This window comes from Notothenia rossii (assembly GCF_949606895.1).
Source record: "Notothenia rossii genome assembly, chromosome: 11".
Classification (NCBI taxonomy): domain Eukaryota; kingdom Metazoa; phylum Chordata; class Actinopteri; order Perciformes; family Nototheniidae; genus Notothenia; species Notothenia rossii.
This window is the reverse complement of record NC_136910.1, coordinates 15416291-15444072: the sequence shown is the minus strand read 5'-3', so window position 1 is coordinate 15444072 and position 27782 is coordinate 15416291. Positions and strand designations below refer to the sequence as shown.

At 41.5% G+C, this 27782-nt stretch overlaps 3 protein-coding genes across 6 annotated transcripts; 2 read left to right on the top strand and 1 right to left on the bottom strand.

The window, feature by feature from the left end:
• The first annotated feature begins 294 nt into the window (after positions 1–294).
• Positions 295–8225, top strand: LOC307024581 (uncharacterized protein). 4 transcript variants are annotated; one of them, XM_079658843.1, is made up of 3 exons: positions 463–2799; positions 3395–3712; positions 7525–8225. In XM_079658843.1, exons 1-2 carry the CDS (start codon positions 2530–2532, stop codon positions 3704–3706), a joined length of 582 nt encoding a protein of 193 aa, XP_079514969.1. In that variant the 5' UTR covers positions 463–2529; the 3' UTR covers positions 3707–3712; positions 7525–8225. The 4 variants fall into 4 exon arrangements, 1 of the variants encoding a protein (XP_079514969.1); XR_013803921.1 differs by lacking the exons at positions 463–2799; positions 7525–8225 and adding an exon at positions 295–440 and having other exon boundaries at positions 3395–3840; XR_013803922.1 differs by lacking the exons at positions 3395–3712; positions 7525–8225 and adding an exon at positions 295–440 and having other exon boundaries at positions 2584–2717.
• Positions 7226–12255, bottom strand: LOC307024580 (uncharacterized protein). The gene is made up of 4 exons (XM_079658842.1): positions 12172–12255; positions 8251–8403; positions 8027–8113; positions 7226–7911 (listed from the first exon to the last, which is right to left on the bottom strand). The coding sequence occupies exons 1-4, from the start codon at positions 12172–12174 to the stop codon at positions 7462–7464; spliced, it is 693 nt and encodes a 230-aa protein (XP_079514968.1). The 5' UTR covers positions 12175–12255; the 3' UTR covers positions 7226–7461.
• A 727-nt stretch (positions 12256–12982) lies between these two features.
• polr3e (polymerase (RNA) III (DNA directed) polypeptide E) lies at positions 12983–27607 on the top strand. The gene is made up of 21 exons (XM_079657643.1): positions 12983–13139; positions 13882–13986; positions 14428–14478; positions 14609–14686; positions 14776–14891; positions 15309–15391; positions 15596–15703; positions 16290–16339; positions 16511–16630; positions 17443–17528; positions 17934–17978; positions 18066–18157; positions 18514–18634; positions 18759–18840; positions 18961–19020; positions 19642–19799; positions 20208–20269; positions 20371–20828; positions 23993–24070; positions 24828–24950; positions 26292–27607. The coding sequence occupies exons 2-21, from the start codon at positions 13948–13950 to the stop codon at positions 26346–26348; spliced, it is 2067 nt and encodes a 688-aa protein (XP_079513769.1). The 5' UTR covers positions 12983–13139; positions 13882–13947; the 3' UTR covers positions 26349–27607.
• The last annotated feature ends 175 nt before the right edge of the window (positions 27608–27782 follow it).

Genomic DNA, 27782 nt, shown 5'->3' with positions numbered 1-27782 from the left:
GTCAAATATGTCTTGTATGTCTTAAATGATATGATGAATTGGAAATGGGGGACCCTGATGTAAACAAGACGAAAGTCTTTCTCTGGTCTGCATCCCCTTAACAATTGTATGTTTTGAGCTGTACTGTACTGTACCCAATATACAAGCTGTTAATAAACTTTTCAATCAATCAATCAATCAATCAATGAGAGGTTAATGAGAGGCTCGATGCTTGGCATCAGCCAATCAAATCCCGTTTATGCAAATCCCGACAGTGCAAGCGCTAGCCAATCAAACCGCGTGCAAGCTGGGAGAGCCAGACCGCAGTTCATTTCCTCATATTCCAAACGAGATATTACGGTAGCAAATCACCCGGTTCTTTACGACCAGAACTATTTACCGGACTACAAACCGGAGGAACCAGGCATGGAGGGAGGTTGCAGAGACAGTGGGTGAAACTGGTAGGTTTTTCGCCTGTTTGGAGAGTTTATATCCAGTTTACTTCGTTTTAACATTGCTATTGCTTTGTATGTCGGGGGCGGGAGTTTCATTAGATTGGTTGTTGGTCGTGTTGCTCACAAAAAATCGCCAAAAACCTGTTATGAAGCGGTTGAGGTGTAGGTGGAAAGACTCTAATGATTTATTTGATACAAATAGCATTTTCTTATTAATGACATGTATTTTATTGTATATAATATGGTTTTGTAGTTCCTATAAAGCATATAAAAAAAGTTTGGTGTCCATTGTAGTGAAAGGTAAGCACACCCCCACAAACCCCTCTATTAAAACAAAAAACACAATATAAATGTTAAATATACTTGACCTTTACATTGGAGGTTTTATCTAAAAAGTCAATTGTGTGTTTGAAAATATCATGAATTAGAAAAGCATTTGATTAGCGTCAGCTACCTTCTTGGGCAAGTAGCAGCCTGTGTAAATAAAGGCCTCTAGTAGGCTACTTAATAATGTGTCATCATAACCTAGTAAATAACGTTATTTCAGCTTTCCCGCTTCCAATAAAACACATGACAACCCTTAATATATTCGGGTATCCATCTGAATCTATAGTATCGCCTAAAAATATTACGAAATGCGGTTTTGATCACCACCTAATTAAATTACATTATCAGTAAAAGTTAGCAGTATCCGGCGGCCGGGCTGACAAAGCATAAACAGAGCGTCAGATAACGGGGTTTGTGACCTTAATAGTTGAATAAATCTATATGACAACACAACACAACAGTTTGAATGAATTATAAACGTATAGTCATAGCATATACAACACCGTAATGAGACTCACCATATTCATAAAAACGTAACAACTGGTGTTAGCGTCCGCTGTTTACACAGTGGAAGCTAACAATGCTAACGGGGAGTTTGTAAGGATAATAGTTGAATTAATCTATATGACAAAACGACACAACAGTTTGAATTAATTACACACTTATAGTCATATCATATACAACACTGTTATATAAGACTTACCATGTTTGTAACCACTCGTAAACTCGATGTTATTACGATGCACTCCCCCTTCCTTCGTTGCTCCAACATTTCTCCGCCGTGATTGGTCAAATGATGGACGAATGTAGGAGCCGCGAACGTGATTGGCCGGTGAATTATGGAGCTCTCACAAGGTAGCGGGGAACACTCGGCCATCAAAGAAGGGGAAGAAGGGGGGAGAAGGGGGAAGAAGAAAAAAGAGGAAAAAATGAGAGAAAAGGAAAAAAAAAGAAATCTTTACATGATTGATGTGTTTTTAGCTATATGGCACACATGGGAAACTTTTAATGTTTTTTACATTTTTTCGGAAATGCTGAAGCGGGATCCGAACCCTTGAACTAGGGAACTACATAAGTCATGTTCCATACATTTGGCATTCTGTCACAGTTTTATGTTTATTTTAAATATAGTCCCTTGTTAAACAGCACTTTGTTTTGTATTTCATTTGTGAAAAGTGCTATATAAATAGTATGACTCAATGACACGTTTAATTAAGTATAAATGTGATGTACTTGTACTCCATAATATGAATTGTTTTGAAAGTGTACATCACTACATCTTAGAGGTAACTATTCTACATTTTAATGTTCGCATGAATGCTGTACTTTTAGTTGTAATGTAGTATTTGAAGTCTGGTATTAGTACTTTTACTTAGGCAGAGGATCTGAGTACTGCTTTCACAAGGTAGCGGGGAACACTCGGCCCACAAGGTAGCGGGGAACACTCGGCCATCAAAGAAGGGGAAGAAGGGGGAAGAAGGGGGAAGAAGAAAAAAGAGGAAAAAATGAGAGAAAAGAAAACAAATTTAAATCTTTACTTGATTGATGTGTTTTTAGCTATATGGCACACATGGGAAACTTTTAAGGTTTTTTACATTTTTTCGGAAATGCTGCAAGCGGGATCCGAACCCGTGAACTAGGGAACTACATAAGTCATGTTCCATACATTTGGCATTCTGTCACAGTTTTATGTTTATTTAAAATATAGTCCCTTGTTAAACAGCACTTTGTTTTGTATTTCATTTGTGAAAAGTGCTATATAAATAGTATGACTCAGTCATACTATATGTCTTTGTTGAGCCTGACCAGCTGTACTCTCCAGGAGCCGGTACTGGTGCTCGTGCTGTGCTGGCGTGGGTACAGCGGGGAGGACACGGGCCGCTTGAAGAGGCTCATCAGACTCAGGGAGGGCTGGAAGCGGAGCAGTGCCCTGCAGCAGCACAGACAGCTCCTGCTTCTTCTGCCTGCTGTTGTGCCAGCTGATGAGGGTGGTTTGATTTACTGCCACCAGCTGAATCTGGGTGCCCTGCATCACCAGGTAGGTGCCAACAACCAGCTGCCGAATCTTACTGTAGTCCCTAAGAATAAGGGACCACCTGGAAATGGCCCCCTTGCCTTTCCTGACTGGGGATCGGTGGAGATCACAGAGTCTGATAAAAATGCTCTCCACCAACCGACAGCAGTCAGGCCACTGAGCAGGAGCACTACTTTCCCCCACCATGCAGCGGGTGGTGCTCTCGAGGGCTTCTTCGGTGTCCTGAAGCGGCCACTCAAAAGCCTGTCCTGGTGGCGTGCTGCATACACCGCCCGCTGCTTATCCACCTCCTCCAAGCTGTCCCACAGTGCAATGATTTCCCCTGCCTGCCGGTTACTCAGGCAGAGAGAGGTCTGGTCCCGCAGATCCACCAGGTACTCAGCCAGTCTGTCCACGTGCTGGAACCCCGAAGATTGTGGACATGGACAGCCTATGCAGATGATGAAACAGTTTAGAAATGGAAACATTAAGCAAACACTGACCTCTATAATATTGTGTATATAATAAAGTATGTGTGCATAAGTAGTTGATAATGAAATCTAAATCATCTGTATACATGAATATTCTAAAGTGACACTTACCATTTCTTCTTCTTCAGCTTGCATGTCAACACTGGCCTCAGAAGAAGAACTGGAGGGCAGGATGTCAGCAGCAGAGGCCTGTGCAGATGGGCTTGGGGTCGGTGTTGTTCTGCTCAGGGCTCCGGTGGTTGTGCTGGGAGCCCGGATGGAAGGGCCAGATGTTGGGGTGGTTCTGCTGGGGGCCAGGGTGGAAGTGCCAGAGTCTGAGAGGCTGGAGCCTGCAGGACCCCGAGGTCCAGCACTGTGGGGTCGTCTCAGATGTCAGAGAAGCCTTCATCTTCCTCCATGACGTCCTCATGCTCTTCAATCAGCTGAGCAGTCTCCTCTGAATCAGGGTGCATATCCTGCAGTGCCTGACCAGTCTGCTGCAACAGATACTGCATGCCGATTAGTTCTCCTGAAACGATAGAGGAAAAGTGGATTATTTACTAAATGGAATAAAATGATATAAATATATTTTAAAATATTGACAGACACAAACCTGGTATGAAGCGGTTGAGGTGTAGGTGAAAAGACTCTAATGATGTAGAGCCTCTTGCACATCTGTACGTAGGCAAACTTACTCGTCCCTTTGTGAGCTCCCCTGTTTTGATGTACAGAGCAACACCTGGCATGTCCTGGATGCACTTGATGTGCTTTCTCTGGACACGCAAGATGTGCTCCATCCTCTCCCTGTCCAACAGGGGCACTCCTAGGGAGTCGCTGCCTCCGTTTCCTGTGAGCCCCAGCAGCAGCTCTTCTAGCAGCTGAGTGGTGGTCCCCTCACCACGAGTCCTCCTCCTGCAGTGGAGAGCCAGCTCATCTTTGGTCAGATTATTACTGACATCTGCATCTGTCAGGAAAGACAGGCCCTGGGATTGAAGCTGCTGTCTCTTTGATTCACGCAGCAGAGCTAAATCAGCTGCATCCCACTCAAATATGCATGTTGATAGACGTGACATAAAGATGGGATACAGCTGATGAGCATTTGTTGTGCATCCCTGGGCAAGTCGGTGCATGAAGTTCCAGATGTCCAGCCTTACTGTCAGGTCTGGCCACCCGCTGAATCTGGCCTTCAGCTTAGTCTCCCCTGACTCTGTGCAGCAGCCACAGTCCACATACAGCAGCACAGGAGGGCCCACTCCGGCCTGCTGGTATCTCCTCACCAGGTTTGCTGCCATCATGTCCAGCCCTGCTCCCTCCTGAGCAGTCAGCACACTCATGAGAATCTGGCCATTCTCATTTCCCACAGAAGTGAGCCAGAGCGCTGTCCCCTTGGCTGTTCCAGCAAGCGTTTTGGTGATCTGAAAAGAACAGAATGAAAAGGGCATCTGTTAACATCATTTACAAATACTGAAATACAGTCTGAGGCTATTAATATCAGTAGTGTTTAAAAGATAAGAATGATTGCTTCACCTTTCTGGTGGAATCCATTTTTAGAATGCTGCCATATGTGGATGTTATCCTGGCTTTGATCTCCTCCAGCCTGGTCAAGATGTCCTGGCTGTAGACGGAGAGGAGCCACTTGCAGCTCGGCACCACAGCAGGCTCTGGAGGCTCAGGGAAGGTCAAGGGCAACAGTCCGGGGCCCTGGAGGAAGCCCACACACTCTGTGGTGTACCTCGCCACACGATGCAGCCAGCTGTATGGTTCTCCCTCAGCTGCTTTAAAACCCTGGTGGGGCTGTTACCCATGCCTCTCTCCCTCAGAAACCGGATCACCCGGATATCACACGCAAACCTTGGTGAGGGACAGAAACAATTATAAATATCCGTTTACATGATTCTATTTGAGACAACAGAAAACAATACACTTTACTCACTTTTGTCTGAGGATGACCCGAAACTCAGATCTGTGAGCCAAGTCCAACTGTGAAAGGACTGTCTGGCTCCATGACACGTGGGTGGATCTACATTTGGTGCAGGCAAGAGTCTCTGTCACTAGGCCTGTCGCGATAATCGATACATTGACTTATCGTACGATAAATAAAAATGGACTCGATAACTTTTCTGAGCTCGATAAATTGCCGTTTACATGCGTGTTTGTTTACATAAGGATGTGACCAGCATTTTAGCTAGGAGCGCTGTGGCTGCCAGACGAGCTGTGGCTGCCGTCCATGCGCGCTGTGAGGGGCGGGGCTGACACACAGCCAGGTCAGGACACTCTGTGTGCACGTACAGCAGCGTAGCAGGCAAATGAATAATATAGCGACAAGCGGGAGACAACGTGTGACTTACTCGCGGGGAATTTAAAATGAAATGGAATTGGTTACAAAACCTACACATCTCGATTCTCCGGTGTGGCAGTATTTTGGATTCAAGCCAAATCAACGAGGCCAACCTACGGACTTGAATGAGCCGGGCGGTGTGTCGCATTTGTTTAAAAAAGGTAGCGACAAAAGCAGGCAATACCACGCATTTTAAACTACACCTAAAACACAACCACTCCATTCCGTTTTCCCAGCTGGTAGCAAACACGGCAGCTGGAGATGGAGAGCCCCCACCTTCCCGACAGTTTACAATCAAAGATGCATTTGCCCGGCAATGCAAACATGTTGGTGTTCCTTGCTCGAAAACTTCGAAAAACAGATTTGGATATGGCCTGTTGAGGCATCTGGGCCTTTGTATGGACAGTGGACTGTACACATGACTGTTGTTTTAAGGAGATTTTTTTTTGCTTGTGAGACAATGTGTGCTCATATTGATTTATTTATATATATATTTATCTATCCATCTATATAGAGATGGATGGATAGATGGATTGAGAGCTCTGTTTTCCAGCCTGAGTCTATTTAATTTATTGTTTTGGTTGTGTGTGATTTAATTAATTTATTATAATTTAATTAATTTGTTTTATTTATTATATATCATTTATATATTTTAATATTATTTCACATTTCATTTGCAATGTTGAATGTTCAATAAAAAGTTCTGTTTGAAAGGATGTACTAGAATTATTATGATATTATCAGTATGTCAGTGGTCTAAAATGGTCTTACAATGGTGCCGACAATATTATCGTTTATCGCAATAATTTCCAGGAACATTTATCGTCCAACAAAATTATTTATCGTGACAGGCCTATCTGTCACCATGTTGTAGATCCTGTCCACGTCCAGGACCTGACGTGCCCTCTTGTGCAGCCCTGCACCTGTGAGTTGGTGCTGCCCACAGCCAAGGTTGGGACAGACCACCTTCACCTTCCACAGCTTGTAAGGCATCCAGACAAGAAGTGGGTGGGCAAAGAAGCGGTCTGGTGCAGGAGCCTGGTGATACAGGTGGCTTGGCTGTGTTGGAAAGTACCAGAGCTTCAGGTGGTCTTGAAGCTCTAGTTTTCCCTTGGGCCCCAACTTCAAAAGGCTCTTTAGAATCCATTTGTGGTCTTCAGGTGGAAAGCCCTCCCACCACAAACGGGGCAGCTGGACTGGTGATGCTGTGTCAGTCTCTGTCCTGGAGGCAGCAGCCTTTGAAAAAAACAACAACAGAGCATAAGCAACCTTAACACAGGTACAAACACTGCTGATGCGTATACACAGTATGAAATGAAATATTAAATGACTTACCGACACAAAGGCACTCACTGCTCCGGGACTGAGGACAGGCACTGAAGCTGTCTGAGGCTGTTCAGCCTGTAAAAGGCAAGAAATATACTGACGTGTTTAAAGAAATCATAACATTTACATTCAAAAGATTCAAAGTTATTTTTCAGCTGCTCTAAAGGAAACACTAATAGTTTTTAGCTTTCAATTGTCATTTCAGAATTAAATGTGTAACAACACATTATTTAATAAAACATTAAAATGGCTTTTAATTCCCTTAATACTATTTGAGAAAGATGGTGTAGGAATACAAATACGCTTTCTGTATTTGTAAAAGTATGAGTAACTTCTATAAATAATGTAAGTGAAACTGTTATTTAAAAAATTTAAAAAAATCGATTTACCTCTGTTGCCTTTCTGGGTCTGGCTGTACTCAAATTTGGCTTTTGAAGAGTAGCGTGTGCACCACCAAATCTTGACTTGGTAAACTGAAAGGCAATAAAGCAAACAAATGTGTCATGAGAGGATGATACTGTCAAAATATAATTTGTCTTAAAATGTTAATGGTCAATACATGAGTCTAAATAACTGTCCAAATACCATTGACAAGTTTAGTGCTGGTGTTCGCAGGTGTCCTTCTGCTGCAGTCTGCTGGTGTACCACAGCACCTTGGACTACTGAACTCTGCTGCCCCACAGCTCTGTGGACCGGACCAGATGCAGCACTCTGCTGTCCCGTAGCTCTGCGGACCGGACCAGATGCAGCACTCTGCTGTCCCGTAGCTCTGTGGACCGGACCAGATAAAGCACTCTGCTGTCCCGTAGCTCTGTGGACCGGACCAGATGCAGCACTCTGCTGTCCCGTAGCTCTGTGGACCGGACCAGATGCAGCACTCTGCTGTCCCGTAGCTCTGTGGACCGGACCAGATAAAGCACTCTGCTGTCCCGTAGCTCTGTGGACCGGACCAGATGCAGCACTCTGCTGTCCCACGGCACCTTGGACAGGAGTTGCAGCTGGCTGTTGTTCCATGACAGTGAACATAGATCAGTAATGAGTTTGTTTAATGATATGGATGCAAATAAACACTTGCACAGACAACATCAGGTTTTCATTTAGTTCTTGAGAGTGTTACCTTCTGAGGGTGGAATCCACAGGTACACTGCCGCACTTGGCCAAACAAGGATTTCTGTCCATGTGCCTGCATTGGACACTTCTCAATCTGAAAATAGTAGTTGTGCATTTGATTGAGTTAAACAAAGGATGAATTTTGAGTTAAACAAAGGATGAATCATTTCATTTCATTGGTGCAGTAAATAAAATGTATTAAAATACGTAGTTCCATGAATATACTCGTACCCTTTGATACAGCTCAAACCATTTCTTCTGTCTGGGAGCCGGCCTGTTTCCCTCCCCTGCAGGCCAGGCCCCCGTGCTGGCAAACTTCCTCAGGTGGGACATCCACTCTGAGTCCGACATGGCCTTGTGTGCTTTTGCTTTCCTTGATTGTTCCTTTAGAGTCATAAATGTGAGAACATTTTTAAATGCATAGAAACAACATAGGTGCAGAAACATAACACTTTTACGAATTCTATGATTGGGAGGGATAATAACCTCCTCTTGATTCTGAATATTTAATTTCGTAGAGAAACATGCGAAACTATGACTAATATGACTAACATCATACCTAAGCATGTTTTCATGCTTTAATAAAACACAATGTAATATTAATAATATTACTAAAATACCAGGCCCTGGCACAGACACATTTGTGTATGTAATAATAATTTCCTAATAATTTATTTGATACAAATAGCATTTTCCAATTAATGACATGTATTTTATTGTATATACAGGACTGTCTCAGAAAATTAGAATATTGTGATAAAGTTCTTTATTTTCTGTAATGCAATTCAAAAAACAAAAATGTCATACATTCTGGATTCATTACAAATCAACTGAAATATTGCAAGCCTTTTATTATTTTAATATTGCTGATTATGGCATACAGCTTAAGAAAACTCAAAAATCCTATCTCAAAAAATTAGAATAGTTCCTCAGACCAAGTAAAAAAAAAAAGATTTATAACAGCAAAACACAATCAAACATTTGAAAATGTCCATTAATGCACTCAGTACTTGGTTGGGAATCCTTTTGCACGGATTACTGCATCAATGCGGCGTGGCATGGAGGCAATCAGCCTGTGGCATTCCTGAGGTGTTATGGATGCTTCAATAGCGGCCTTTAGCTCATTAGCATTGTTGGGTCTGGTGTCTTTCAGCTTCTTCTTCACAATACCCCACATATTCTCTATGGGGTTCAGGTCAGGGGAATTTGCAGGCCAATCGAGGACAGTAATGCCATGGTCAGTACACCAGTTACTGGTGGTTTTGGCACTGTGGGCAGGTGCCAGATCATGCTGGAAAATGAATTCCTCATCTCCATAGAGCTTTTCAGCAGACGGAAGCATGTAGTGCTCTAAAATCTCTTGGTACACAGCTGCATTTACTCTGGGCTTGATGAAACACAGTGGACCAACACCAGCAGCTGACATGGCTCCCCAAACCATCGCTGACTGTGGGAACTTCACACTGGATTTCAAGCAACTTGGATTTTGCTCCTCTCCAGCCTTTCTCCAGACTCTGGCGCCTTGACTTCCAAATGAAATACAAAACTTGCTTTCGTCTGAAAAGAGGACTTTGGACCACTGTGCAACTGTCCAGTGCTTCTTTTCCTTAGCCCAAGTCAGACGCCTCTTCCGTTGTCTTGAGTTCAGAAGTGGCTTGACCATGGGAATACGGCTATTGTAGCCCATTTCCCGGACACGTCTGTGAACAGTGACTTTTGATACCTGGACTCCAGCTTCAGTCCACTGTCTTTGAAGCTCCCCCAAATTCTGGAAGCGACTCTTCTTCACAATGCTGTTAAGGCTGCGGTCATCTCTCTTGGTTGTGCAGCGTTTCCTGCCACATTTCCCCCTTCCAACAGACTTTTTGTGGATGTGCTTTGAAACTGCACTCTGTGAACAGCTTGCTCTTTGAGAAATTTCTTTTTGTGTCTTACCCTCCTGATGGAGGGTGTCAATGACGGTCCTCTGGACAGCAGTCAGATCAGCAGTCTTCCCCATACTTGTGATTTAGTTTACTGAACCAAGCTGAGTGTTTTTCAAGGCTCAGGAAACCCTTGCAGGTGTTTCGAGTTAATTAGACGATTCAAGTGATTCGTTGAACACCCTACTAGTATACTTTTTCATGATATTCTAATATTTAGAGATAGGATATTTGAGTTTTCTTAAGCTGTATGCCATAATCAGCAATATTAAAATAATAAAAGGCTTGCAATATTTCAGTTGATTTGTAATGAATCCAGAATGTATGACATTTTTGTTTTTTTAATTGCATTACAGAAAATAAAGAACTTTATCACAATATTCTAATTTTCTGAGACAGTCCTGTAATATGGTTGTGTAGTTCCTATAAAGCAGCCGTATACGGCCCGCGAGACCAATTGGTGCGGCCCTCGAGGTAATTTATAAACACACGCAAAAAAGAAAAAAATTAAAGAAATCTAGACGCCAAAAAAATTAGACAAGCGAGTACCTTTTTTCCTGGCCAAGGTCAGGGTCCTTGAACACAACACGAGCCTAACGTGTCATCACCTGGTCATCACGTGGTATATATCTCGTTTTACAGGGGTGCAGTTCTGCCGGAGAGCACCAGAACGTCGCTCCGGAACTTTCACAAATTGCAGTACCCATAAGCACATGCCGCAGTTTTTGCGTGGCTGTGTCTTTAGTTGAAAGCCCAGTGGCGATCTGCTCATCTGTCATACTGATCATATAGTCAATAACTTTGTTGTTATTAGCATCTGGTTAGCCAGCTATGCTAATAAATATAAGAAGCTTTTTCTACAACCAGTGAGGTAAAGGCACATCTTTATATGATCCTTATAGTTATACAAAAATAAGAGAATAAAGTAAACAGGTATAACATACTCTATGACAGTAAAAAAAAAAAGTTGTTATTAATAAACAAGAATACAGTTTGAAAGGGGAGTGATTTGTAAAATATCCGTAAAGAAAAAGAAATCTGCTTACAGTTCTGTTTCATATGGGTGTTGAGAGATGTATCCATAGATCTCTTCATGTTGCTCTCAAAGTGCACCAGATTGATGTTTTTAACTTCAACATTTTAAAAACAAATCTCCCCGGGGGAGCATGCCCCCTGGACCCCCCTATAGGAGGTTAGGTTCCCCCCCCCCCCCCTTAAATCATGTTCACATGGATAGGAAACTAAATACATTTGCACACATCTTGTGTCCATACCTTTCTGTTTTGGTGGTCATGCCACAACCGTGTCATGGTAAGATATCTGGATTAAGAGGTTGCTTTTTCTTTGCACAGCATGAAAGAAAGGCGAAATGATGATGGCTGTGATTTTAGTATTTTTAAGCAGAGGTCAATCATTTGTACGGCCCTCGGAGGATGTTGTAAAAATTGAAATGGCCCTTGAGAGGAAAAAGGTTCCCCACCCCTGCTATAAAGCATATAAAAAAAGTTTGGTCCATTGTAGTGAAAGTTAAGCACAGAAAACCCCTCTATTAAAACAAAAAACACAATATAAATGTTAAATATACTTGACCTTTACATTGGAGGGTTTATCTAAAAAGTCAATTGTGTGTTTGAAAATATCATGAATTAGAAAAGCATTTGATTAGCGTCAGCTACCTTCTTGGGCAAGTAGCCTGTGCAAATAAAGGAAGGCCTATAGGCTACTTAAAAATGTGTCATAACCTAGTAAATAACGTTATTTCAGCTTTTCCGCTTCCAATAAAACACATGACAACCCTTAATATATTCGGGTATCCATCTGAATTTATAGTATCGCCTAAAAATATTACGAAATGCGGTTTTGATCACCACCTAATTAAATTACATTAACAGTAAAAGTTAGCAGTGTCCGGCGGCCGGCTGACAAAGCATAAACAGAGCGTCAGATAACGGGGTTTTGTGACCTTAATAGTTGAATTAATCTATATGACAACACAACACAACACTTTGAATGAATTATACACTTATAGTCATATCATATACAACACCGTAATGAGACTCACCATGTTCATAAAAACGTAAAAACTTGTGTTAGCGTCCGCTGTTTACACAGTGGAAGCTAACAATGGCGGGGTCAGATATTGGAGAGTTTTAAGGATAATAGTTGAATTAATCTATATGACAACACGACACAACAGTCTGAATTAATTATACACTTATATAAGACTTACCATGTTTGTAACCACTCGTAAACTTTAATGATGTCCCCTCGATGTTATTACGATGTACACCTGATGTTATTACGATGCACGCCCTCTTCCTTCGTTGCTCCAACATTTCTCTGCCGTGATTGGTCAAAGGATGGACGAATGTAGGAGCCGCGAACGTGATTGGCTCACGAATGTTGGAGCTGGCTCTCTGATTGGCCATATTCTCAACATTTCTCAAAATTTACACAGCCGAGCCTGCGGCACGACACACAACATTTGAAATTAATTGTACGCCGATGGTTATATCATATACAACACTGTATCAAGACTCAGCATGTTCATAACGACTTTTAAAGTTTGACAGGGTCCGTTGTTCTTCCGAAAAAAAGTCAGAAAAACAAAACTAGCAGCTATAACATTGCCTCAAATGCTTCAACATTTCCCCACCGTGATTGGTCAAAGCTTGGAAGAATTTTGGAGCCACGAATGTAATTGATCAATACATTTGGAGCTCGCACTGTCATGTCATTGTCCCACTAATAATAGACTAATTCTCGTTGGTCAACATCCTTAATATTGCGCAATAAATTGGAATTGTCATTTAGTACACACCATCAAGGTAGCGTGGCCGAGCGGTCTAAGGCGCTGGATTAAGGCTCCAGTCTCTTCGGAGGCGCGGGTTCGAATCCCGCCGCTGCCAGTATTTTTTCATACATTACTTGATGATTTACAATTTAATTTATGGACTTGTATTTTCATATAACTCCACCAAAGTCACATACAAAGCTATGAAAATAAAGATTGGGAAAAGACCAGTGTATAGCTTTGTCGCTGTGCATTATGGGCACAGACTCCTCCCCACGTGTCTGTGTTCAGAGTCAACATGGTACCGACACTAACAGGGAGTTAGACACTACACCTCCACGCACCACATATCTGCCCTGTTAGACACGGATGAGAAAGCTAAACCTGAACGGTGTAGAGTGCAGGTGAGCACTAAAGCTACTGTGGTTCTGTTTAAGGACAACCTGTGTGTAAAACTGGTGACTTGACTGTGTTATTTTGACATGCATGTGTTTGCTAGCTTGGCACGCTAACAAATGCTAGGCTAAACTTGCTACCGGCTACCTGCATGTTAGCTCGTTTCGTTGCTAATACGTGTGTGTACAAATACAAGTTGAGTTTTTTCTCTTTGTCCTGTATTCCTTTGATATGTTTTTATTATTGAGCCATAATTAAACAGTCAACTCGCAGTGTAAGCGCAGGCCTGTGATAAGTAGCTGGAGGTTGTGTTGCTACATTGCTAATCAAGCTAACGTTACCTTCAATATGACTTACTTTTACGAATAACTGTCTGTTAACAGTTTTATACAATCAGATATTTTAACATTTTAGCTATATGTGACGTTTGTTTCATTGTCTTGCATCATTTCCCTGACTGTCAGTGAAAGCATCACTTGACAGACTGCATGATCATGGTCTGCCTGTGTGCTAACTCAGGGGTTTAATCAAACTCAACCCTCTTCTACAAGTCTCCTGAAGACTGACTGACAACAGCTAATGAATGATGTAACTTCAATAATATGCGGAATCACATTGCTCATGTTACTGCACCTGCTACCTGCCATCTATTTTCTTTATTACCGGCTTGGGTGTTGCCACTTGGCAACAATGATGTCTTAAGAATATAGATCCCTTTAAATTCTTGTTCTGTGTGTCTTTCTTTTCCAGGTTGGATCTCTGAGATCCTGCTGCTCCTGTTTCAGCTCTTCTCCCCTCCTCTCTGTTCACATCAATATGGCAAGCGGGGATGATGATGACCCAATTATAGAGGAGGTATGTCTGCATAAAAAAGTTAAAGGAAAATAATGAATAATCCACAACATATTTTTTTATATTGTGTGAGTTGCATTTTCTTATGTGCCTCTGATCTCAATTGGTGTGATTTTTGAGATGGTTACTTCTTATGTGTTCGCGCATGTGTAAAAAACAAAATCCTTATGATGTTTGTTGGAAAGTTAGAACACAACTAGGCCAATATGCTTTTAAATACGCTTCTTCCTGTAACAATGTACAGGAATGTGATTGCACTCACATTTTTCACAAAATTAAGGCTGTTTTATGCATTAGACTGCTAGAAAAATACAGGATAATGTTGGCCATTTGTGTCAGTTCTGTCAACGTATGTTAGGCCAGTCAATTAAAATGTTAATTTACTATAACCAATTTAAGAACTTTATTCATTAATTTGATCAATATGTTTTCTTATTCTTTCAGATTGATGTGTATCTTGCCAAAAGTCTTGCAGATAAGCTGTATCTTTTTCAGGTAACAATGTCATTTGTTGTACTTAATGCGATTAGTAAGACTCTAAATCATCTCATCTTCTTTGTCCTGTTGTGAGATTGATGTATAATGTGCAACTCACTCATCACCTTTGTTGTTGTTTTTCTGACAGTACCCCGTCCGACCATCCAATATGACCTACGATGATGTCAACCACTTATCAGCTCGGATCAAACCCAAGCAGCAAAAGGTTAAACAAATAGTCTATTATTTATTTATCATCCATCAGTGTAGAGAATGTTTGTAATGTATTTTTTCTTACAACACTCAATAATATAGGTGGAGTTGGAAATGGCCATGGACACAAATAGTCCAAACTACTGTCGCAGCAAAGGAGAGCAGATAGCTCTGAATGTGGACGGCACCACTTACGAGGAAACAAACACCTATTCTGCGTATGTGTTCATTTTCACTGCTAAGATCTGTGGAAATTGTCCTCAGTAGTTTTTATCATATTTAATCAACATCATCCTGTTTTTCTTTACAATCAAGTGTCAGTTGACAAGTATTGGTATTTTCTATTTTAGTCAAGAAAACAATAACTATTTTGGTATAGTTTTATTCAATGCAAACTTGCAAATATCATCCATTTTAGTATTTTCTAAGCTATTTGAATCAAATGCTGGCAGTAGCTTCCCATTAGCCGCATTGACGCGAGAGTGGCAGCAAACGTCTCATCTAACTTTTGGCAAGAAAAGATCATCGTGATTAAATATGTTTTTCAGACTTTTTATAATTTGTGAATGAAGCTGAATAACTATCCAGTTCTGTCTCTGGTCTGAGCATTCTTCTCTCACTTTTTTTCCCTCCAGGAAAATTATGGATAAACAGACCTTCACCTCCATCCAGGCCACCACCAACACCTCCAGATACGCTGCTGCTGTGTTTCGCAAAGGTCGGCTCTGAGCCTGTACTTCTCCATACTTGTGTTTTTGGTTTTCTAAACTCGATGCCACTTCTTGTTAATACACAAATTGTCCCTCATATGTTCAAAGAGTCCATGTGAATCTTTATCAGCGTTACCTTTATTACCGTGTCATCAAATGTACTGTGCTTACATTGAAGATAAGGATAGTTTTATTATTCTTCATGTCAACAGGAGAGCTTCACGTCACTCCTCTGTCGGGAATCCTGCAGATGAGACCGAGCTTCACTTATCTGGACAAGGCCGACACCAAAACCAGAGAGAGGGAGGCGGCCAATGAAGGTGTGTCTGTTTTTTCAAAATGAAATATAATATATAGACATTTTTACATAAATAAAAGTGGGGAAGTTGTTCTTGTAAACTTTCAAAAAAATAAATAAAAATGGTAAATACTTGAGATAAATAAATGACTTAAAGAGAGTATCAAATGATGAATGGCTAGTAAATAAAATCGGAATCTAACGAAATGTAGCCTTTTTTAATTAAATGCCACAACAGTTTTCTTCTTACTCACATTTGAGGATTTGCTTTTTGTCTTTGTTTTATATAATTGTAAACTGAAAACATTTTGGATTCAGACTGATATTAAGAAAACACAGGACATTTTGCTTCCAACAACAATTGGCAGATCAATCTGTTATGTAGATAATAATTAGTTGCAACCCGAGCTTCTTCAGCAGAGCAGACAATATTTTTTCAATTCTAAAAAAATCAAATACTAAAGAAAATGACATAAAAAGTTAAAAGTCTTGTTAAGTAAAATGCTGGTATATTATGTAAGAAGTATCACATGACGCTTTTATCAACGCAAAATTGTGCTAGCTGGTAGGTTCAGGTGACGTCAGTTAAATAAGTATTTTGTCTGCAGGTGGAGACTCCTCCCAGGATGAAGCTGAGGAGGACGTCAAAGCCATAACGGTGAGGACTTACACACTTACACTCACTCACTCACTCACTCACTCACTCACTCACTCACTCACTCACTCACTCACTCACTCACTGCCTCATCATTACATTGACTTTGTGTCAGTGTGAACCCATTATTTTTCTAAAACATTAAAAAACACTGTGTGTGTGTGTCCACTGCAGGTGAGGTTTGCGCGTCCCGAGTCGGAGCAGGCCCGGCAGAGGAGGATCCAGTCTTACGACTTCCTCCAGAGGAAGCAGGCGGAGGAGCCCTGGGCTCACCTACACTACCACGGTGTCAAGGTAGGCTGCTTCTTTCTTTAAGTCATCAGACATGTGAGTTCAAGTTTTGTTGTTATGCTAGTGTTAACCTTGTTTGGGTACTTGGGTACATTATCCCATAATGCTGTATTGAATCTTAGCATTTTTGTTTACTGTGGCTTTCCAATAAATTAGATATGTTACCATGTATTTTATTGCTTTTGGTTGTTGCTTTTTAAAATGCAATGCCATTCAAATCTTCAGCTACTTTAATGCAGTTTCTTCAATGTAATATATTTCATATATTCTATGCCCCTGTAAATCACATTGAATTGCTTTATGTTTGTGTCGGAGGTCGCGTTAACCGAATATTTTCCATCTATGATGATTATTTTTAACAATGACGGAAAAATCTGAAAGCAGTCCGTCATTTTGACAGATTAGAACAAATTCGGAACAGCGCCAAAGTTTCCCTGCAGCGAGGCTCCGGTGTTATGCCGTGTTATGCATGCCCTCCAAAAAGGAAATGATACCGTTTCCAAACCTAACTTTGCCGAACAAATCATTGAAATGTCTGGAAGTTTTGGCTTTAAGCTGTGCGCGCTCCTGCGAGGTGCAGTGGGCATGCATAACATGGCGCTAACAGTTCAAGAGCGTGCTCTTGTGTGAAGGCCGACGGGTAATCATGGATTTAGACGAACATTTTACGATCCTGTCCGTCAAAATGAGGGGCAGCGGAAAAGTCTAGCGCAACCTCTGGTTTGTGTACTAAATGTGTCTTTTAGCTTCCTCTTGCTGCATTGTGGTTCTCTTCATCATCAGTTTCTTCTTTGTTTTGTAACTTTGAACATCAGGATGGGCACTCGGAGCATGAACGGCAGTATCTGTTCTGCCAGTCAGTGGACGCCTCGGAGAACTCTGAGCTGGTCAAAACTCCCAAGTGAGTATGAACATCAACAACAGACGTTTGAATGCATTTCACGACTTTGACTCAACGAGTCTAGTCTTTGTTGAAGTCTGTGACATTTTCTTTTGGTAAACAAAGCCACTATTGCCTTCCCTTCACCTTGAATGAACGTGCTGACCTAAGATGGCTTTGTTACTTACCGGTAATATTACATCTATTCCTGCCACCCAGGTCCCTGTTTGGTCTGATTGCAAATATAACTTGTTGAGTTCATGTCTGATTCCCTGCGTGCTACTTTCTTAAAAGTCTGCAATCATTTTTCTGTTGATTGACTTGTTGATTCTACCACGACTCCAGCCTAATTGGTCATCTTTATCTAGATGTCCTGTCTTTATGTAATTATTAATAATCCTTGCATGCTTAATTTGATTTTTGCAGGGAGTACCTAGCAATGCTAATGCCGCCTATTGCAGAGGAAAAACTGTAAGTATCCCCCACACATCTAAACGTTTCTATCACATAATATCAGAGATTTTTGACATTTCCCCTCTGTCTCTCTCTGAATGTCAGTGTGAAGCCTGTTGGTCCCAGCAATGTGCTCTCCATGGCTCAGCTCCGCACTCTGCCTCTGGGAGAGCAGGTCAAGACCCTGATGAAGAACGGTACGCCACATTTAAACAAAACAATGTAATCTGCTAACATGATGTTTTCATGGGTGTTTTATATCAACCCGATATTTCATTTATCATACTTATTGTCAATACCAGTGAGTCGCTTGATTTGAAAGAGGTCCAGGGTTCCCATGTAGTTTTCTATGTGCCACAAGGGGGGGAAAAAAGCATTTATATGAATTTCCAGTGTATGTGAAATGATTTCCAAACCAGTCATACCTTTTGCTCAGTACATTTCTCATAACCATGAACTGCATCATGTTTTCACACAACCAACATTCACTTTGGTTTTCCTTCCTCTTGCAGTCATGTTTCATATTTCCTCCCCTGTCTCCTCTGCTCTTTAGTTAAAGTGATGCCGTTTGCTAACCTGATGGGCCTGCTCGCCTCCGGCACGGACTCGACGGCGGCGCTGCGCTGCATCCAGCAGGTGGCGCTGCTGGTGCAGGGCAACTGGGTGGTCAAGAGGTGAGAGGAAATGTCACTAAAAGTTTTAAAACCGATAAACGTGTTCAAAATGAGTTTTGCAGCCTACATTGAGAGGATTTATAAACCTGGCACTGATGTCTCTGTTTGTTTGTCTTCTGTGCAGTGATGTCCTGTATCCTAAAAACACCTGCAGTCCTCACAGCGGGGTCCCTGCCGAGGTGCTCTGTCGGGGCCGGGACTTTGTGGTGAGCTGCTGTCAATGACTTTGGTCCATTCTTTTGAGTTAGCAAAATGAAAGCAATATCAGTGTGGTGTGTTTTGTTTGCAGCACATGATTTAAAAGTCATCCTTTGTTTCTTTTATAGATGTGGAGGTTCACTCTGGAGCGCTCTGTGTTGAGAAAGGAGATTGCATCCATCATCAAAGTAAGACAGTAATCCTAACATGACTGAATGTCCAACAGTCAGCATTTTCTTTCAAATGTAACTATGATTCAGTTTGTAGTAATAATAATAATACATGGTATTTTTATATAGCGCTTTTGCTGGTGCTCAAAGACGCTTGTTTGCAATCATTGTTTGCAATTTGACATTCATGAAAATGTTTAAAAATTGCAAGTTAGTAGGGAAAAACTAATTGTTTTTTGAGGCGCTCAGCCTTAACATATTCACTGCCCCACAGGCTGCTTTCAGGGTAAATGAGTCTCTTGGGTGCTCAACATGTTTGCAGGGAAGTTGTTAGTGGAAGTGTGATGCCTTTTTTCTGTTTGACTTTCTATTAAAAGGAACCTGGACTGAATTGGTTTCATATATTGCTAATAAATCATTCTGATACGACAGTTAATCACAGAAATAGCACAGGCGCTGAATAAAAGGACACGCCTCCTCAAATAACGTGAGGAAGGGAACGTTTGCATTATTGTGAGTTACTCCAATTGAGCGTCTCTGAGCGCATGCTGCGGCTTGCTTAATGAAACCTTGAGGCTGCAGCTTTTCCCCTGATTCAGATAAACAGAACTAACAAGTTGTTCCTCCTCCTTCTGTCAGCTTCCTCCGGAGGATGTGAAGGAGTTCCTGGAGCATGTGGCTGTTCCTCGAGTTAACCGCGGCTGGGAGTTCCTGCTAACCACCGATGTAGAATTTGTGAAGAAACACACAGACATTGCCCACAGGCAACACATGCTGTGGCTCGGCATCCAGAGCAAGTAGGTCCCACTCAAGTAACCGTGTGAATCAGGACATTAAAGGCATCGTTTAAAAAACAAAATACACCCATGTTATATTCTGTTGTGTTGTGTACTTAAATGATTACAAATGTTAGCAACACTTTTGAAACCTTGAGAAATCCTTTAATTTAAACATCTCTCCATTTTAAAAGCTTTGTATCCCTTCGAGCAGGTATCATCATGTGGTTGACATTGATTGAAAGTTTGTTTTTTGAACTTTATACTTAATAATATAAGGATTTTATGAGGATATATAAGGTCCTCGTCAGGTGGATTTTAAGTACCTGAGAAACAAGCTGAGCAAACATCAGTATGCATTGAAAGTTGTTCTTGATGACTTGTGGACTGTGTTTAATTTGTATCAATCTCTCGTCCTTCCCTTCTAAGGCTGGAAAAAGTGTTCAACTTCTCCAAGGAAGACTTCATGCCAAAGAACTCCCCTCAGCCTGGTGTGTGCTCAGTCATTGTTCTAACCCCTGTAGACACATAAGAAATGACCCATTCTGCACAAATGATCTTACCTCCTGACGTCCCTGGTGTTATTTTCCAGATCCCGTCCATGTGACCGGGGAGCAGCGTCTGAAGAATGCTCAGGACCGTGCTCAGGGAAACAAGTCGTCCATGCAGAAGGACCTGGACACGAGACGCTCAGAAAGCAGCATCCAGGTCAAACAGGAACCGGTCAGCGACAGGGAAGACGAACCCATGGACACCTCCTCTTCCTCCTCCGCCATCAACGGCGCTGTGAACGGCTACCCAAGCGCCTCCGCCTTCGACCACACTAATGGTATCACGGGGAGTCCGGCCAACGCGCCGTCTGTGGAGCTGAAGGACTTTGTGAAAAAGACTTTCAAGAAGCATTTTGTACTGACACTGAATGAGTTCAAGAGGCTGTTTGGCCTCCACATCGCCTCCATGCCGTCGGGACACAGCATCTACCCCTCCATCTCGGACCACATGCTGCAGGACGCCATACTGCTCTGCCAGTGCAAACAGATAATGGTGCCTGTGAGTATTCAGCCAGGATCTCTACTGTCGCAACTCAGGATTTACACTTTTGGATCTAAAACTCCAAGTCATTCACGCTGGAGTTTCCTTTTCATTGTTCTCAATATGTGTCCCCTGTGCATACTCTTCAGTGTCAGTGTATAGACAAACTGTCTGTGAAAACACTGCAAGGGGCTGCTGCACTAATGTGAGCAAATTGAGGAAATATGAATCTAGAAATCCAGCTTGAAGGATCCTCATGGGTCAAAACATCAGTTATATTGCTTTCAACTTCGATGGCAGCACCTTTTCTTTCCAGATCGACCCTTGCTCATTAGTTTAGTGAAATGTTTTAGTTGTCAGGGACCACGTACAAAAAGGGCATAAATCTCAAACAGATGAGATGCTTTCACCAGATTATAGCAGTTTCTTCATTTCCATCTGCAGTCCCTGAGCAGCTCAACACAAAATACAGCATATACAATTTCAATGACAACATTAACATATGATATCACAACATATTTCATACACGCGTGCTAAAATGAATACACTTCACATAAAATGTACTTTCTATCTTCAAACTTAAAAATTGTGTCAAGTCATTAGTGATAAACCCATTAGATGATTGGACGAAAATGAATTCACTTTATAATATAACCGTATAGTATAACTTTATAATATAAGTATCTTTTGTTTATCTACCGAAGATGAATTGGCAGTGAAAGTGAATTCATTATCTTTCTGTTAATTTTGGCTCATGTCAAAGGCCCGAGTGTTCCTCTGCACGTCAGCTTTAGAAGTGTTGAGATTACTCCACCTTTGTGTTGTACTGAGAGCTGCTGTTACTCTTCTGTCCAGTAAGGACTGCCTGCGTGCTGAATAAGGGGCTTTCTCAGCTTCAATGCAGCTATCAGTTTTCTCAAACAGAATAACGACATTAACGGTCGTTTTCTTGTGTTGAGGCACTGAAGCAACGCAGGGCTGCTTCTCAGGTTCCACTCAGCTTCCAGCAGCCACCTGATACCTCAGTGTGTGGGTCTCTCTGTGTGGGACTGGGCTGGGGAGCAGTGTGTAGGCTTCATATAAAAGGATGTCATCTGCTCACCCTGTTTTTGTAGCTGTTATTACTGTGTGTGGCGTTTGCAGGGCGTGTTTCATAAGCAGCCAGATCTCCTGCCAGGACCAGCCCTGTCCCGGCTTAGCTCTTATCCAATCTGAGCCCTTCATGTGGAGGATTCTAACCACCGTAGGGAGGGACTGGCCCGATGCCGTCTTTGTTATGCAACAGGGTATTGGTCCCAAAGCAAAGCTCATTACTGCTCAGTGAGGGACTTAGCCGTTTAGTTGTTTACAAACGGAGGCAGATCCTCAATCAGCTGACTCACCCTTCTACATCACAGCATTGCTGTTTGAGATGTCTGACAGTTCACAGATCAGTTTTGAGTCTGCACGATAATCCTCCTCAGTGTTTGTCCTCCTGGTCGCAGCAGTGTTCGCCATGTTTTAGCTTCGGCATATTGTAAATCGAACAAATGAACAGATGGTCTACCAAAGGAAATGTTTTCAGACTCAACTCAAAACAGCCTATTTAATTGTTTTATTCTTTTACATTTAAAATCGTATTATATTTTTATTTTATTATACTTTATCTAAGTATTTACTAGCCCAAACACATTGAGTTTCTGGTATGTTTTCATTCAGAGCTCATGGAGTAGTGTTGGACAGGTAAACCATGCCACAGCCACCCAACCTGTTCTGCGCTAATCTGCAAACATATGCGTCAATAAACCATCATTAAACAATCCAGACCCAACCTGCAAACTGCCAATCTTATGCTTTGCAAGAGCACACTTGTCACGACTAAAGCATGAGACCTACAGCCCGGAAAATAATACATTTTAGGAGCGCTTCTTTCCTTAGGCAACACAAGGCATTTCAAAGTGCTTGACAAACATGAAATGACATTAAGAGCATTAAGAAACATATTATAAAGTGTCACTTAAAAACACTCATTTAAAAGCAGAGATAATAAAACGTGAATAACGAAGGTAAATGAATAAAAGCTTCAGTGCAGTGTGAGATACACACGACTGAAATGTTTAGTTCTGACTCTCAATCATTGCTAACTTTTTAGCAGAAATAGTTTTCTATGACCTCACTTTCTTTCTACTTTATTTTTTAACTTATCCTTTAGTTATTTCAAGTGTTTCATGCTAAACGAACCTCCTTTGGAAAATTCTAATCTGACCCCATGGTACCTTTTGAGTTTTCGCCGGAACTATTCCTCTTTAAAAAGAAATGCACATGAGTTAAGTTTACTTTGTCTTTCTAGGACTTTTTTGGCATCCTCCTTGAACAGGGTCTTGAAACCAACACGGCACACGTAGGGGACTTTAACCACTTAGAAAAGTAAAACTAGCTGTTGTCTGACAAATTATGATTTGGTCATACAATAGTGTCAGAGAATCATTTGCCCTGCATGTCCTCCTTCTTCCTCGGACGCAGATGCCCACCCTCGGGCAGCCGTTATCTCCCTTAAGGAGGGGCTGCCCTGGCATTTAGTTGTTGTTGTTACCAGTTTATGACCGGGCAACTCTCGGTCAGAGATAGTTATTGTTGTGGGACACCTGGAACACATCCTTCTCGGGGTGTAGATGACCCCGAGCCATAAGCAACAACAAATGTGATTCAGTGTCCTCAGTTGTTTAGTCTATCTATTGAAGAATGTTGATTACCCTCAGCAAACTAGCTAAAGCCCCCTACCAGAGAGGAGAACCCTCAGAATTGATTTGGCATCTCAACCTGTGTCAACTCGTGGCCCGTGACATGTCTTGTGAATTCTCCGGCCGAAGCTCCAAATAAACCGTCAGTGTTTGCCTTCAAAGCTCCAGCTCTCCTCGTGTCTCTCTGAGTCCTAACTCCAATTGCTTCAGAAGTTTCCCCCACAGATAGCATATTGATAAATCAGCCAGAAAGTGTCAGTCCTATACATGAAGTGTCTGAGAGAATAGTAAGCATTGCTGTCAATTCCTCAATGTTGCATAAAATGGTTTGAATCAAGGTTTTAAAGAACAAGCATGCTTTATACTTTTCTTATACACACACTTTGTTATACACCGAACTAGAGATATGAACTGATAACCTGTTGAAATGCTTCTCTAACTTCTGCTTCCCTCTGTCTTCAGTTTCCTGCTCAGACCACAGCAGCCACTGACGAGCAGAAGGTGTTTGGTTTGTGGGAGACAGGAGAGGAGTTTGACAAGGTAAACTATTTCTCAGGTTTATAGCAGGTCTACATCCGTTTTTGCATCTTGCCTCTGCATGCACGTTCTGCAGCACAAACCACAAGTTCTCTGAAATGTCCCATGAAACTTAAGGGGACCACATGCACTGTCTGTGTGAGCCATGACCTGCGAGAGTCAATACTGCAACGCCACACAGAAGAGAGAAGTAGAACTGTTGACACTTTGTGGTGTTTAGCTGCAAATGGCTGCACTACACTTCCTTTGTTAAGTTCCCCGACATGAGAGGTGACTCTTGTTTCCATAAAGTGAAAGTACCCCACGCTCTCCCGTCCAGAGTTAAATCTGAAGATCAATACCTCTCTTATTTGTCCAAGGAAGCAAACTCCACACACCGGCAGCTCTAAAGCTCACTAATTAAATCCTTAAGTCTTCTTTCTGTGTTGTGTAAAAACAAAAAAGCTGTGGTTGTTACAGTGATGAATTTGGCTTTTGTTTTTCTGGGCTGGACTCAGCAGCTTACATGAGATTCAAAAACACTTCAAAATGACTACAGATTACAGCCTTATAGAAAACGAGTGAGCGATTTAGGTGGTTGGTGTGTTTGTTATCACCGGACAGAGGCTAGCAGTTTGCCCTGTTGGGCTCTTTGTGCTAAGCTAATCTTCTTCTTTGAGATGTATTGATCTCATTATCTGTCTCTTAGAAAGTAAATAAGTGTAATTCCTAAAATGCTGAAATCTTTCCCTTTTTATTAAATCTTTCTTTCTTCCTGCAGCAACGCCGCCTGCTGTATGAACTGTTCAACAAGAACTACCGCATCAGGAGGAGTATGATTCAAGCCAAACTCACACAGGAGTTAGGAGAGGCCTGTAAGGCGGACGTCGACCGGATGCTAAATGTGAGTAATCACTGAGGAGATTAGGGGTGCAACAACTAATCGACTTAATCGATTAAAATCGATTACCAAATTAGTTGCCAACTAATTCAGTCGTCGATTCGTTGGTGACGTCATCACGTGTGTTTTACGCGCCGTTAAGCTCCAACGTTATTGGTCTTTTTATCGGTACTGGAGACATTTAAAAAATATATGTGATGTATTATTGCTACAAAAACATTATATCGCAGTCTTAGTGTCGCCAACTCGTTTCTAATATGCAAAAAGACAAACAAATGCGTCTATGATGTATTTTGGATCAGACGAGATCTCTCTCCCCCGTCTGTGTGCGAGGGGGCGGGGCAGTTTACACACACGCGCAGCTGCTACATGCAGCAACACACTGCGGAGATGGCGGAGAGAACGCGCTCCGAGGTGTGGTTAAACTTTACCCGTCTCGATGTGGACAATGCTCGTTGCCAAAAGTGCAATAAGAGTTTAGCATGTAAGGGCGGTAACACGAGCAATTTGTCTAAACATTTAGCAAAAGTGATCCACATTCAGACGGAGGAATGCACCGGGTTCCACTGTCTTTCTAGTAGCTCTGTAGCCCCATCCACGAGTAACGTTTCCACATCAGCAACACACGGAGTTAACTCAATTATACAAACATGGGTTAATGATTAGAGGTAACTGAGTTATTTATTTTGTTAAAGTTTCAGCTATTCTGTTTACAGTTCCATCCTCACATTATTTAATACGATTTGTTAAAACACTGTTGTTTCTTTTGATGTGAATTTTTTTTTTTTAATTTAAATAAAGAGCAATGTTAATTTTGTTCAAAATGTGTTTAGTTAATTTAATAATATATGTATTTTTGAATCAAGTATTCATCTTTATTGTCTTCATTGTTAGTTTCCACATGCCTAAAACAACCTCAAGCTAAATCTAAAAGTTGATAGATAAATAAGAGCGTTTGAGATATTGTGCAAGGCACACAGTAGTAGTCCGAATAGTCGATTCATCGTTTCATTAATCGATAGATTAATCGATTATCAAATGAGTCGTTTGTTGCAGCCCTAGAATAGATTACTTTTTAACCCCTATGCATCACTGGGGACAATTTTTGATTTTTCATTTGTAGCCTTGTTAATGCATATGGAATACATTTTAACAAGGGTGGATGTTTTCTTTTTTTCTAATTTTGGAAGTTCAACCTCAGCTCCTTTTTAATAAGTCAATAGTAAAATGTGCAGCTAAAATACAATTACTCAGACCCTTAAGGACAAGAATATCCTAACTGACATTATATCACAGAGCTTACGTCTCTTGTTCTTCACTGATGGTACCTGTCTGTGGTTCCAGGAGTGCTGCATCAGCCATGCGGGGATGTGGTACCTCAAGGGAACGGTTCCGTCCTGACACTGAGAGCCTGCAGTCCCCTGTCAGCCAATCAAATCCTCTCCAGGTTGTCTAGTGGGAGGGCAGCCAGAGAGACGAGAGCCAATCACAATCATAGCTCGCCCTGCTCTGAGGGCGTGCGAGTGGAGGACAAAAAGACGGCGGCCGTCTGCTCGGAACATGAAGTTTATTTCATTTCAACTGAAGCATTTCTGACTGACACAAGCAATCTGATGCAGCGCGAAGGAAAGGAACTCACAAGAGCTGAGTGTCTGAGGGGGATATATGGCTATATAAGGAATATATAAGGTTTATCGGTAGATTTTTGGATTTGTTGGACCTCATGTTTGATTATTTTTGAATTCAACTTTTAAAGATCATTTTACAATTGAAAGCGAAGGAGATCAGAGTGCTTTCATTTATCTCCTGATTTCTGTATTTTGCTCGAGAAAACACAATATACTTTCTCATATCATCAAAAAAAGATGTTCAAGCCCTCGAGGGAAGAAAACGTTTCTACTTTTCAACTGTTAACTTAGAACATTATCTCTAATAGGACTATGGTATTTAATTAAGGTATTCTAAGTAAACATGTGAAGGCTCTTAAAGAAACTGTGCCAAATTCAGGAGTCCTGAAACAATAAGTGAAAAGAAAATGATGCAGAAACAAGCAAAAAGTCACAATGTGATTATGCATAATATGATACAGCAGAAATCACGGAGCTGGAAGCTGCCGCATGAAATGTGGCTTTCCCACATGTCTGTATTATGCAGTGGAATGTGTACTGAACAATAAAATCTGAGAAAGTGGATTCAATGGCTGATGATGAGGTTTGTTTTTGGTTGAATGTGCAGAGTTTGGTTTTTCCTTTTGATGAGGGAATGATTTGATGACGGCCAATAAGGATGCCATTTTGAAAAAGAAAATTCGGGAATGTTGATCAGAAATCTGTCGGGATTGAACCCATTTGTATGAACAAAGTGCAAGGGATGTGACGATACTGGCTCGTGGTTCGGTTCAAACACTGGACCGCCATTTTTGGAGTGATGTGGGAGTTGTTGTTGTTGCTATGGATACACTGGTGTATCGCCGTGTGCTGCTATCTTGAGCCTCATCTAAAGTGCCTCGCAAGACGAACTCCCACCCATTCATTCAGAGGAACAGGAACAATGATGCTTTTAAACTTCCTAAGAGAAGAAATGTAGGACATCATCAGATAAAGACCGCTGTATTCTTTTTTTTATTAGTTTGTTACTTCAATAAACGCTGTTAATGTCAACGGGTGACGTTTTCTTTTGTCATTATTATTGATATGTTAAGGGTTAGTAACCTTAACATGTCAGACCTTTAATTGGTGAGCTTTTTTTGTTCACATGAACTACTTTTTGTCAAACAAAAGCTTGATTTTCATCATTGTCCATTTCATTACAAAGCTTTAATATTTATATTTGCAC